The sequence below is a fragment of the Cardiocondyla obscurior genome, linkage group LG02, assembly GCF_019399895.1.
Source record: "Cardiocondyla obscurior isolate alpha-2009 linkage group LG02, Cobs3.1, whole genome shotgun sequence".
NCBI lineage: Eukaryota > Metazoa > Arthropoda > Insecta > Hymenoptera > Formicidae > Cardiocondyla > Cardiocondyla obscurior.
The window spans coordinates 11,379,345-11,394,278 of NC_091865.1; the positions used below are offsets into that span (position 1 = coordinate 11,379,345).

At 37.8% G+C, this 14,934-nt stretch overlaps 1 protein-coding gene across 1 annotated transcript in view; it reads left to right on the forward strand.

The window, feature by feature from the left end:
* The first annotated feature begins 434 nt into the window (after window positions 1-434).
* The window catches only part of Mesr6 (misexpression suppressor of ras 6), a 482,514-nt gene continuing 468,014 nt past the window's right edge, over window positions 435-14,934 (forward strand). Inside the window, exons 1-3 of the mRNA XM_070667652.1 lie at window positions 435-636; window positions 1,219-1,364; window positions 1,738-1,887. Of these exons, the coding sequence (XP_070523753.1) occupies window positions 574-636; window positions 1,219-1,364; window positions 1,738-1,887 (359 nt within the window). The 5' untranslated portion in view covers window positions 435-573. The remainder of the gene's footprint in view (window positions 637-1,218; window positions 1,365-1,737; window positions 1,888-14,934) is intronic.

Genomic DNA, 14,934 nt, shown 5'->3' on the forward strand with positions numbered 1-14,934 from the left:
TAAAATACATCAAATTTTAATAATAATTATTTAAGAAAAGGGTGTGTATTTATTAATGTAAAAAAAAAAAAAAAAACGTAGAGCTTTCGCGATAGTGCATTTTAAATGTTATTCGATCTGCTTGGATAAATTTGTCAAACGATACTCCGCGATATTCGCCGCTAGCCGGTTGTGTTAGAAGGATCAGGTTTCTAAGGCGTCCTCATCCTCGGTGAGGGGAAGGAGGGTGCGGGGGAACCAGGGCTAGAGCAAGAAAAAAAAGAGGAACCACCTTACGAAACTCGTCTCGTGAGAAATTCAAAGTAAGCCCCCTGTCCAGTAGCCCTGTCCCTTTATTCGCAAAATGATCGTGTTTGAGGCGCGCACCTAACTTGTGCGAAGCCAACTTCAGTCGGTGACCACGTGCTTCCGCAAGTAGTAGTGCGCAGCGCGCCCGCGATTTCCAGTGTCCGCGTGCATCACGTCGTCGTGGTGTTGATTGGAAAATCGATCGTTTTTAACGCGCGCGTCCCATCTGTTCGACCATCGTTGCGGTTCCATTGACAGGCCCACGTACCCCCGCGTTCGCGAGACATGTCGTACACGCGTAAGCTCTTCAAGAGGACGCCGGTCTACGTGGTGGAGGACCACAATGAGGTTGGTATATTCGAACGTTGTTTTCGCGTTCGTTACATGGACCGACGGCAGTGTGCTGCCATGCTTGATGCGCTGCTAGATAGTTAGATGTCGCAACGTGAGCGTTTCGCAGCTGGTGCAGCATATATGTATATTTTATTTCATATAAAATGCGTCCGTTAGTTTCGATTGTGCCTAGAGTACGTGTAAAACAAAAAGGTCTTTTTATTATGATTTATTAATATATTGATATTGATTATGTAAATTTACGGCTGCATTATCTAAACAGGTTTTGTGTTTGCAGGTTAAATAATGTAATTGTTTATTGTAAAAAAAAGATATACATATATGTATATGTACAGAGTGTCAAATTAATCAAAGCGAGAAATATAATTTTATCATCAAAATCACAGATTATTCTGATGCGAAACAATTCTCTCTGTGTCGCGGAAGCGATTTTTGATCGAAATTAAAGTTTATGATTTCGATGTTAGTCGACGCGTCAGTCGAATCCGCGAATTTCCGTGCAATGCACAAACGCGAGGTTCGTTTTTCGATCGAATATCTGACGAAAGCGTTTGGTTTACGATAATTTATTTTCAGGTTTTACCGTTCATTTACCGGTGTATGGGGTCGAAGCATCTGCCCTTCGAAGGGAACACTTTCGTACATCTGGATTCGCATCCCGATATGCTGATACCGAAAGAGATGCAAGCCGACACGGTGTGGGATAAGGTTCAACTGTTTAGGTACGCATGTAACAATCAATATGCGAACGAGTTTTACACGGTGTGTAAAAGAAGATTAAAAGAATTGCGACTCGGTTGCGAGTACGTTGTCAAAATGATGCCCGTACGACTTGAAAATATTAATTATTGCTATGCAATCTTATTGCTGTGTAAAAATTACTTTGAAATCAACATGACACTGTTATAATTTTTATTGTATCTGAAACATTAATAGTAGAGATATAAGACAAAAACTATACAATAGCAACATAGCACTTCCCATTTCTCGTTTTTATTTGATTAAAAATTACAATTTTCCAATCTGTGAATTTTATAACTAAATAATTGTCATGAATAATTCTTATTAATCGTCTTGTTCTTATTCTACTTACAGTGAGATCAGCATTGAGAATTGGATTCTGCCTGCAGCATACGCGGGTCATCTTAAAAACCTAATCTGGGTGAAACCACCATGGGCGAATCAGATGACTGACGGTGTGCTGACGTTCCTCATCGGCAAGCAAAAGGAGACCGGGGTGATAAGGTAAGTAATCAATATACATTTCTGATCTACAAATTTCTATTTATTCGAGGTGTCGATCCAGAACTCGTTCTCTCGATTTTATGCATGTGACAAAGAAAAGTCATCACACATACTTAGTAAAAAAAAAAAAAAAAAAAAAAAAAACTTAGACTTCCATAGGGTTGAGAGTTGAAAGAATGAACGGGCAGGGAGGAAAAAAGACAACTAACAAGTAGTAAAAGGGAAACCGACATGTCGCGACGATATATACTGTGAGAAACTCATGATTCAACAGTCCGTCAAGACTTGAGTTATGTTTCTCGAATTACCGTGGGCATATATGTCTGTTCAACGTGAGTGAAATGTGCCGATTATGTCATGCTCCCTTTTACTCGTGTCTTGATTGATTTCTATTTAGCCGTATGTACCTATATTAGCTTCTGGTAGCTTAGTAGTGTTAATATTTTACCATATTAGATAAAATAATCAACATTTTCTTTATTGATGAGTTAATGAAAAGGTGAATAGCACATCTAATAGTCCAATACAAAAGAAAAAAAGTTTCAAAGATTATAGTTATACATATATAAAAACAGCATTTGTATGTCTATAATTTTAAATAATTTTTAAGATTTTAATAATGTTAAAAGTTATAATGGATAAAATAAAAATTCGTTATTGTATTTTTAATTGCTTTATTAGAAAGTATGGGAGACTTTTACTATTCATACATAATTATCTCAATTTGATAATATTGCATATGATATACATGTGTTCATTGTTAATCTTTATATATGTATACACATATATTGTTTCTTATACATCTTTACTTAAATAATTTGAGTAATTAAAGTGAGATTGCATATCTGGTGATTTATGCATTTCGAATAACCTTAGGTATTATCTTGAAACACGCATATGGCCCGAATTATACTTGTCTTCGAAATTTGCGGAACGTTACCAAAAAAAAAGGAACGTAAAAAACATAAATTGCGTATCGCGAAAAGAGGCTAATGGTCTTACGGCAATATAATAACGGGAATATTCGGGGACAGTGCTTATAATATTAAATTAATGGGCGCACCGGCTCGTTATATTGAATTACATTCGAAAAAAAGTTCTCAATTATTGATAATTGCACTGTCATACCGAGCTTAGGACCTTCGGCAATGCGCGCGACACCATACTGATAAGATCTCGGAGTCAGTGTGCGATCGCATCGGCTGCTTTTTCGTCGAAGTTATTTATACGTAATTGCTTGTACCCACGCAGGTGCTTGTTCCGCATCATTCGATTTCCATCGATGTTTCTCCTGCAGGACGTAAAACTTCCTTGTCCGCGTTTACGTTGCGTGCAAAACTGTATTTTCTTCTCTCAAACGGGTAACGTGGGAGAGCATGTGATACCACCGATACCGCTAATTGCCGCTAATTGCCGTTAATTTTAACATCTTTGCCGACTTTGTTCGCAAATTGAGAAATAATTGAAATTGAAATGTGATTAAGAATTTTTTTTTTAATTAAGCGACATTAGCTTGCTAAATTCTATTATTTTTACATAAAAACGATTAGCTGTTATCGTTTTGATAAAAGTTACATGAAAAAGCTATAGTATTCGAAAAATGTACAGTTATCTATTTTGTTTAATACAAAATATTTTAGATTCTATTTTTTATTATTTTAACTATTTCGAATATCTTAACTTGGTGTCTTTTTTTTAATAAATTTTTTGTCGAGCTTTTTCCACCTACGTCAAAGGAATCTAAGACCAGTTGTAGCGAATTGCGACAATGGACAATGGTGCAATAATCTACAATAAAGATCCACCTGGAGGTTTCACGTCGAATGAATAGGGCCCGTAGGACAATCATCTCGTAAACTCGCTTTCCTTATGTGCTCTTTTCATCCACCTCGCGGATTGTTCTTTTTGTTGCTCTGTTTCACGTTTCATGGCTCTCCGTTCAAAGCTGCAGTCGCCTATTTATATGAGAGTGTCGAATAAGAAGGAAACCCTCCGGTTTTACGTAGAATAATTTTATCTTTACGATAAGGTATTACAGGATTGTCAGTACGATCTGCTTAGTATTCCGCACTATTTTATCTACTCGGTACATTTTTTTATTCTTTCATTAAACATCCGATCATCTACGGGTTTTTCACAATCGGCGTCTCGCGTCAAAGTAGCACGCTGCGCCTATACTTGGCGCGAGGCACTACCATGCCTCTTGATACCGATACGGTAAAAGCTTGTTACAGCTTTCGCTTGGTGACTTGATCACATAAGTTGTTTAGCGGAATGCAATATTGATCTCTACTTCTTCTTTTCTTCATCAAATAAATCATTCTGTGGTATTTATGATAAAATTTTATTTCTAAATAGTAAAATATTTTTTTTTTTATAATAGTAATTATTTTACAAAATGTATTCGAATATTTGTGGGCGAACGTAGATTTTCAAAAATAGGAAACGCAGTTTGACAAATAAAAATGTATAATATATAATTGTTATACATATATTACATACCGAAGTTTAATTTTGTACGTAAGAATAATTAATAATACGCGCTCTGTGATGCATGTCGGTGCACATGTATGCGATTGATTGACAACGTATGTCTGCACATATAAAACAGTGTGGTACACGTGCAGATTATGGCGAGGACTAGACTAGGCTACAAATTAATCGACATTCCACTTGCCGATCTTTTTCGCGGTTGTCTCTTATCCGCCGTTTTTTTTTTCCTCGCGTAGCTTTAACGGCCCTTCACCTTTCTCTTCATCAACCACTCATTCCTATCGTCCTTGTCGGTTTAGACTCTCATGCTTCCTCATGTTTCGAATAACTTCAGCTAGACTACGATAAAAGCGACACCATCTAACAGGTTTATCTAATAATACTGCACAAATAATGTAATATTATTTCGTGATACGGGAACAAAACGTATTGCTAAAATGCTTTGTATTTTACAAAAATTATGCAGCGTCCTAAAATTTTTAAGATACAAAGACACATTAATTGATGGGATTTTGAAATGTAATCTTTCAAATATGAATACGTTTGACTTTAATGTTTGATAGATATTTTTATTTTATCGAACAGAGATAGACCTAGATTTTGATATCGACACAGTATTTATTTTCTGATCTGAACAAAAAAATGGATTTTATATTGAAGCTCTCTCCTTTTCTCTCTTTCTCTCTCTCTTTCTCTCTCGATCGGGAAGGATCTTTAAGCGTTACGCAAAGCGATTAATTTCAGCGAAGGTTGTTTAAAATTAACATAAATCCTTCGCGTGGAGCAATTCGAAGGCGTCGCCGATCTCGGTCCGATAACATACGGCTCACGGAGATTACGTTAATCTGCATTTCCACACGTGTGTCGCGCGTTGCATTCGTTGCACGAGGTTGCGGCATTCCTAGGCGAGCATTAGAGGCCGTCCAATCGGTAGCCTTGATTCCAGTTGTACCCAATGGTCGGTAATGGAATACTTTTCAGGAAGAGGAGGCCCAACTGGCATCAGAGTAGGAGGACAGAAAACGGTTGTAGTGGGAGAAAATCGTAGTGGATGGCGAACGCAGTTGTCAGCCATCGCGCCTTCTTTTCCGTAAAAAAAAAAAAAAAAAAAAAAAAGAAGGGACGATTAGAGTAACAATACTTGCATCGCAAGAATGATATAAGTGATAAAATGCAACGATCAGCCAAGCAGCATCTTTTCTTTAAATTCATTTTATATTTTATTTCATATTAAAAGAAAAAAAAATTGTGTAATTTGGTTTCTTTAATATTTATACGTAAAAAGAAGCTTTAATTTTTTATCAGCATTTAGTGAGAAATTATCAGAATTATTAAATTCGTTTACATTTAGTACAGAAAAGTTTATAGTGGAACATTTTTTTTTTTATTAGGAACTGTATTAAAAATCGAAAAAAAAGAAAAAAAAAGTATCTGAATACTGTGAGATAATAGGATGTGAGTTTAGAGAAGGCCTGAAGCGACGACAGGACAGGTCAGGGCCAAGAAGGTTTAACAGCAAAGGTGGTACAACGAATCTAAAGTCGCAGGAGCGTGGGTGCTGGCTGACATATCACGATCGTCGCCGGGTTGCTCCATATATATATAGATATATACATATAGTATATTGGCGGCTCTCGATTAAAAGAACAAAAAGGGGCCGTCACTCGCATAGACCAATTGCAAGCATGGTTGGTGCACGATTCGACCCCAGAAATTAGCATCGACCCGCGAAGATCGAGTCCTCGATCTCGATCCTCCTATTCCCTCCTTTAACCCTCCACCTCTTCTTTTTCGTCCTTCTTCGCCGCTAATTGATTCGTTAAGGCTACAGTAAGCCGTTGAAGCTGTTAAATATACTAAACCGTGTTTCTTAATTGCTTGGTGGATTATGAGATCGTTATATAAAATGTAGTTGACGTTATATGGACTAATTAGTATATTCCAATATTCGTTACTATCCAACTTAGTATTTATTAATTTACGAGCTTAGACACATTATGCCATTACGGTGTACGATTATAACGCGCTGCTGCAAGCATCATTATCGTTAAAATTGGAGATAAAAAATACACTCAAAGAAGATGGCATATTTTAAAGAATCATAGACTCATTTCTATCACAAACATGTGGTTAATTAGCAAATTTCAATAAATCTTTAATGAACACCGTAACCAATCAGTTTCAAACATGCGTTCAAGAAAACATTTATGACGTTAATATTATTATCACCGTCAATATTAACGCCAAGAATGTTTTCTCGAACATGTGTGTAAAATCGATCGGCTACGGTATTCATTAAAGATTTATTGAAGTCCGCTAATTAACCATGTGTTTAAACAACTTGATCAACGAGCTGTCTTTTACGCGAAGGAGCCAACTAAGGTTGCCGTAATTGACGTAGTAATATGAATAATAATCAAAGCGGGATTTAATGGAATTTAGATCATTTAATATGAGCAGACATTTACTTAATCGGTAACCTATTTAATCGGAATTCCATAACACGACCGGGTCTCTCACGGTTCTGGCTCCATTATTATTAAGTTACTATGTAGTTACTCATTACGTGAGGATACTTACAAATTAAATACATTTGCTGAATTAATTAGATTTTGTTAATTTCATTAAAAAATATTTTTTATGAATCTGGAAATATTTCGAATTTTGTTTTCCACTACGTTAGGCGTACGCACGTTATAGAAGATTGTAAAATTAGACAGAGCGGTAAACTGCATTAAATATTTCACATTGTATTCCTCAAACTCATTTTTCCGTCAATGATAGAAAATAATTTTGAATTGTTTTTCTAGTTAAAAAAAAAAATTTTTTTTCTAGAAATTCTGGAATTTGTTAGTTAAAAAAAAAAGTATTAGTAATATCATAAATAATATATCCGTATATAAAAATGAGAAAAAGAGAGGTAAAGAAGAATGGGATTTAGTTAAGAATTTGCTTGAAGCGACAGTCTGTTATCCACCCATGTCAGGTACTCAACAAATTATAGTTTTCGTCACTTATCGTGAAGTTAAACGTATATGAGATTCTATTTGTATAAAAGCAGTATATAATTATAACATAATTATAACCGTCTGGACATCTTAAACAAACTTGTCTTTCGATACAGCTTAAAGCGTAATATAATAAAGAAAATGCACATTTTATGTAATAAAATTCTTGGTTGAGCATTTTCTTAGATAGTCGTTTGCAACCTCGTAAAATTTCGCTTTATCTCTCACTTAATCGTCTGGTGAACATAATTCAACAATAAAATATGATCCATCTCACATGTTTTCGCCTACGTTAGCGGAAGATAGTTGGCAACTGAATAATGCGTTAATCGTGCCCGTTTAAATTTCGCAAGCGGTCCCGTTTTTCCTCGCGTCGCTGAGTTATTACTGTTAACGCGCCGCGTTAAATCTCCGCGCTGGAACACAAATATAGAAATCGCAAAATATAAGCCGGTTTTAGCCGGCCTCGTTGATTCGTCGGGAGCGCGTTTGAAATACGTCACGCCACAACGGGTTTACTACCTGATTTTAAGCGAGATCTCTTTGTCATAGGCAGCCTTGCAAGGCTGATATCGAGCCCGGTCGGCATATTTTAACCGGCCGCAGAAAAATATCTTTCCACTAGACCGCGAGGGCAGAACCTGAGAATGTATGGCATTCGGTGGCACGTAAGTTTTAAGCGGGGCCGGCAATTCTATTTTTGTCCACCTTCCTCGTCAAGTGAGGCATTACCGCTTATCCACGCTCACGTGTGTTACCGCTATCGGGGGGGAGGAGGAGGAGGGCTTGCTTAAATACCGCTTGCGCGAGAGCGTATCCGGTTCTGCTTCTATTATTTCATCAATAAGGCGTATGATAAAATGCAGTCGCCACTTTATATATATAATGTAATGCAACGCTGCCCGGAGATTTTCTCTTTTGTGAGGCAACACCGCGATAAACAATCTTTAAGTTCTTACCAGCCGACGCAACGGCAGCGGCAGGCCTAGGGGAGCTCTTTTCACGCTGGCATTATTATTAGACAGTTAAAGAAACTCGCGTATTATTTACGCCGTTGAAGTAAAACGTTTTCCCGAGACAATCCGCAATATCGTATAATATGTCTGCGAACAGATACTCGTTAGCGTTGCACCGACCGAGGTACCTAATTACGTGGCCTCAACGTCACGGAGTTGCGCGGGGTTAATATCTTTACGAGCTTCGCGAGTAGCGTTGCTACTCGCGCGAGATTTCGCACCGCGCCGCCGTTACGAAATCATAGAACGCCGCGTGCTCCACATTTTCATCTCGCCCAAGAACCGCTTCATCCAGATATATACCTTCGTACACGCGACGCGACGCGATGCACACGCAGCCACGAACTTATACGGCGGATTATCTTCGACCGTGGCAGCGTGTGCGCGGCTTTCCGCACGGCGCGTTGCCGCATTGCTGCACTGGCGGCGAATACGCGCTTGGTTTTTGATCTCACCGCGACGATTTGTACCCCGCGATCCACGTGCGAGAGGAACGCGCAACCGTCCCGCCGCAAAGAGAGAAAGGGAGACGAAGTACGAGAGCGAGGTGCGGAGAGACGATCGGCCCTCCCTTGCAGCGGACGTTTCGCTGCCTCTTTTTACTTGCGCTCGCGGTACATAAGGCGACGAGAGAAGTCGCGAGAAATCAGCAGCCGTCTCTCAGGCCGTTGACAAATAGTCGGGAGAGTCTGCAGTCATCTTTCCTACGTGCATGCGTATAGGCTCGTGTCGCGTTTCGCTGTGCACGCTGTGCACGCGCTTTCCTACCTTTTCTCTCCTGCCTCTTTCCCTCTCATTCGCGCGAGCGATTTTTTTTCGCCCTCGTACGTTACAACGCGTGCATAATTGCCGGTGGGTGTCCCGCGTGTGAAGCGCAGCTGCGTGCATGCACATTCAGATGTCCGTCACGCGGGGACGTTCGTGCGTAGGCAGCCGATGCCACGGCGGCGGCGCGAGATAAGATCGACCCCGAGGCGCGATGATCGTACTTTTGGATCGGTTCTTATGATATTCAAGCGAGGGAGATTAATATGTAATTGTGCTTTTGCAATATTGTGCTTCAGTTAATTTCGCAAGCATTTTTACAACGCTCCTTTTTCTCTATTAATCGCCTTATTATTTTAAACCCTTTTGAAGATCGGCATCGAGAGAGCCCGTCGCGCCGCGTATTTTCCCATGGTTTATATGCACCGCGTCTCTCACTCGAAAAGTATTCTTTTTCCCAACTTTTTGGGTGGGATAATTTTCTGCACAATGTACAAATTACGTATCGTAATATTATTTTATTACTGCAATTATATCCATATACCTATAATTTAAGGACTATAACTCTTACAGCATTGCTATAGACTTTCAAAATCGTTTCTATAAAAAAAATATATAAAATTATTCCATTTTGTAAGTTAATTTTAGCGTATGTATATGTATAGTATGTTTATATGTAAGTTTCTTCCTAATATATTAAGAGAAGCAGGTCTCTTGTTTGTTCTCATGCTGTCGTGCTAAAAAAAAATGAAAAAGTTTCACTCGTATGCCATAAATTTTGAATAAATTAATGGTACGAGACCACACTCGGGCGTAATTTCACCAGCGATAGTACTTCAGATTGTAATTTTTCAGCGATTGTACTTTAGTTTGCATGTTTCACGCGAATTTTTTTTTGTTCCGAGTGCAGTTAGATTTTCTGATATTTCACGGATAAATAAATATTCCAACGATAAGCTGTCACGCGTTCAGCAATGATGACGACATATCACACTCCTTTCTTCTTTTTTAGACTAATAAATTTCACGTTACTCCGCGGATGATTTACAATTACTTTCTCATTTTATAATGATACACTCATGTGTATCACATTGTACGGTAAATCTTAAATTCTTTTTGCGAGAAGAAACGCGATATACAGAAATTGTAATAAAGAAAGTGAGATCTACATATTTAAAGAATTCGAATTTTGAAATTTGTTTCAAGTACATCAAATCTTTGCTCTCAATATTTAAAGATATAAACGTATTAAGAAAATAATATTAGTTTTTCTTTCTTAAGTAATAAATATATTCGTACATAATTGAGCACCGAGAAAATTTCACTTTTTAGGATTTTCTTTTTATTTTATAAAAATTTTGCAATTTTAAAAATGCATAATTTCTCGCGATATTAAGAACTGCTGATTGTTATATATTATGCTTAGTTTTGTATTCGTCTTCGATTTTTATCAACGTAAAAAAGAAAGAAAAAAATAAGCTACATGCATTCTAATTCATAGCAGCTATAAAATAGCCATATCGCGAAATTTACATTTCTGCCGTGAATTTCCTTATAAATATGAATCTTTTGTTCCGTACAATTACTCGGCTGCACCGACGGGTATGCGTGACACAAAATTAGTTCTAGGCTTGCGCATTTTAAAACGATCTTCACTTCTGTTTGCGGAATATACGAGGTACTATTAATAATAATTACGACGCAGCGCTACGTTACGTAGAATGTATGATGCCGCCATTAGCGGCTGACAGCTCGGCTGACGGGTTGCATCTGTGCCTTGTGCATAATTTCCTGTAACTCAAAACAACGTTTATAACAACAAGGAAAGTGACACCGTACGTCTTCACTACCCTTCCGCAACGAAATTTATTCTATCATGCCACCTTTCTAAGCATTTAGCATTCGTATTTTAAATCTAAACAAAAAGTTAATAAAAAGATAGTCCCGTTTGACGTGTGAAAAAAAAAATGATTATACGGTCAAAGCTATCTTTTGGAAACGATCGGTAGGTTATAAAACGTTTGAACGGTGTTCAATTAAAAATAAATAATTAATTCAATTAGCTTTATGTATTTAATATTGAATCTAAAACGCGGTCTTTATGACTATGTAATCCCCATCGTGCAATTATTATTGTAGGGACACATCGGCGTGCCTATATAATTTTATACACAGATTATTTTACATTTGTTTTTTCAATTTTTTTTTATTTCTTAAATTTTGATTATTTATGAGTGCGTACGAATATTTAAATTTTATTACATCTGCTCGAGAAATAGAATATTAGTTATCAGATTAACTACTTGATATGTTTTGCAAACGGAGATTAACATAGATGCAAATAAGCTTCAATGTTTCAGTGAAGTCATGACGTCTCGAGCATTCGTGAACGGAGCATTAAATCTGCAATATGCGGATATAGCACTCCTCGTGTAATGCGTTACGTAAATAAACTTCATAGTACCTCACTTGAGAGATTTATATTTGCGTTCTTTATAACGAGCATGTGAGAACTTTTGCTATAGCGACATCGTGTAAAAGCTTCATAAACTTTGCGCATACGCCCTAGTTTGATTATGGGTGCTACAGCAAATAATAATCACGATATACGTACAAAAGGGACAATTTCTTTACATCTATTTTTGAAGCAACGAACATGACTTTCAAGATCAAGCAAAGTGACATAGTAAAGAAAAAAAAATTTAATTCCTTAACGATGAGTACTACGCAAGATTTACTTTACAATTTCTAATTTATATTTTCAAGATAATTTCGCGGCCAACTTTCAAGTTGTTATACAGGAAAGAAAATCAAAGCTGCATTATAATCTTTAAGCATAATATAATATTATTACACGCTTGTTATCGCGCGGGGTGCACTTTCCTCGCGTTTCAAAGACAGCTAGACAACGGTACTGAATAAATAAATGCATCCTTGAGGAAGCAAGCGATGACACACGGCGCGGAGAGAAAATCTCGTTCATATGCACGTGGGCGAAGCGACAATATACGTCTGTTGAAGTTGGCACGGCAAGACGAATCGGCAAGGCTTTGACAAACAATCCGCCTTATCTCGTAGGCGGATACGATCGTTGGTTACTCACCACGTTGGCTCGGTTGTACGTACCCGCGGCCGCGTGCATATTGCGAGGAGAGAAGGACGGCTCGTCTCGAGGAACTAAACGTTCGTGATGGTTAGCATCAGGACGCTAAACCGTCCGCGACACGAGTATTCGATTAACCCCGTGAACCGCGGTTCGCGGGAATAAATTATTCTTTGCTTACCGATTCGGTGTCCTCCGTGTATTTACCATTTTTCTTTCCATTACCGCTGGTAGTGACGTATGCAACAGATTAGTCATTGTCGATGCCTTTACTGCAGCGAGCACCGAACTAAATCGCGTTAAGAAACTATTCTTCTCTCGCTACTGAATTTTTTTTTTAATTACGAACGTTCGAACTTTCGAAACGATTAAAAGAAAAGATGAGGAGCAGAACCAGAAGTGATTATAAAATACTTAGAAAATTTACATTCTCCGATTATATTAATTGTATCAATTTAATTTTTGATATTATATTTTATTAACGCAATTTTATATCAGAAATTAAATCTGAGAAAGCTGTATGATGAGTTTATTTAATTTAACTTTGGAAAAAGAGTAAAATTACAAGATATTCTTAATTTATTTATCTTCTTTCGGAGTAATGATTCTCTGAGTATCTTCGCTTGATGATTCCCTAAGGATATTATCATCGCTAACTACTCTGAGAGAAGAAAAATGACGAACATTGCTACTCTATCGTTGTACTTTGTCATTAATTTTTCTCCGTTCCAAGGAGCGGGTGCTTTTTCCTGCATGACCGATGTCGGTCCGTATAACTGTTTGAATACGGGATTTATTTCTTGAGCGCATTAGCCTTTTCCGCCGTGCTAGGAGATGTGGTTTTTCCGCTCTCGGACTCGATGCGATTATACGATCGAGCGTAAGACTGCCGCGGCGTGATTCTCGAATAGGCGACGGTGACGAATCGACTCTGGCCTTTCGCAGAGCGCCCAGTATTTATCGCGGTGCCTTGTGAGCACGCGATGGCCCGGCGTGGCGTGCAATTAATTAAGGAAAATTCGCAGTAATTGATCGCCATCCCGCTTTGCCACTCAAGTTTCTCTAAGCGCATAATACTGCCCGCATTAAAGTTCCGGGAACGGCCGTTGTAGTACACACGAGCACTGCAAATTGTGAATTAAATACGCGCGATTATATTGGCGTACGTATGATCATTCATTCTATGGGAGATACATTTAAGTAAAAATTTCTACCCTCGTTGAATTTATTGCCAAATTTTTTTTTGCCAAATATCAAGTATGTTTTAAGGGTTTACCATCCTTTGCATTATTGCAGCAGAATTAATAGGATTGATGAAATTGATGAAGGTGATTCGGTAGGTTCTTTTTATGTATTTTTATTATCACAAGAGAAACTCAAAATTTCAAGTGAAATAATTGGCTGCCCGCGACGGTCAGAGTTGTTTTTAGCCTCTGCGGATGGCATAATGACAAGAGCATCACGACGACATTTAATTTTTTCTTTCGAATCTTCGGACCGATCGGTGCCACCTGTCAGTTACTCTCTCCTTACGGTTCGAGCCGGTGTCGAGAGGAAACATCGCGATAAAAGCAACGCGCCAAATACGGATAAACCGTTCAGGACGTAAAGCTTGTTTTGAGAAATCATTAGAGATAAAATAGAAAAAGAAAAAAGAAAAAGAATACATGCCATATATCCTTCTTTTGCTATCTGATTGCAACCAGTCATGTATATATCCTTATGCTGCTATCCGCTTCCAAGTAAGAATTTAATAAAAGTATTTTTTCGTGGGTGTAATTCGCGCGATCTACTTTAAAAAAAAAATTATTTAAATATCTAGATATTTAAAGTTTTATATTTAGTGATAATCGAATGAATTATATGAATGAATTATATGAATCTTAATACATTTGCTTAATTAGTACGTACTTATCAAAATGATAAATTAACACACATTGCCCGTAAATAATGTAATTACAGGTGGCACCTTACGTTCGGCGGTATGGTGCTATCCGTATGACATTTCGTTAATCGGCAGATGATGCTGAATAAGCATAATTAAAGTTTCATGGTGTCGTTGTGAACAGGCTACGCTTGAGTTTGAGCGAAAGTGGCGGCTATTTCGATCCTTATCAATCAATTTTAAGTAAAGCATTAACATATACGTACATTGAAAGGACAGATATAACGTTTACTGCGGCTGGCGTACGTGACTTCACCCTTTTTTTGATCCTCCTCCTTTGGCCGCCGAGTAAGGAGGAGAAGTAGTCGGGTGTGCTCTCTTCAGTCCCTGGCAACCGTCTCTCCTCGGCACATGTACGGCACATGTGTGAGATACAACGCATACTATGACCAGATCATGTACGCTAGCCGTCGTCGAAGCAAACGCTAAATCCGCCTTCTACTATACATACATTATTGTAGAGATTATTAGCAATTCAAATTTTATTAATAATTTATCATAAATAGAACATTGCTTATTTATACCAGCAATTAAAAATTAATTTAAACGTAACACATTTAATATCGTTATATATTTAAAGACTATTCAAATCGCACAGTATATACAAGCGATAATACGAGCGATCAATTTTTGTGGCTTGCTCGAATCGGAGTTTTATAACGACAACGATCTGGAATCTCGAGAATGGACAATGGGGTTTTGGAATCGCGAAAAAAT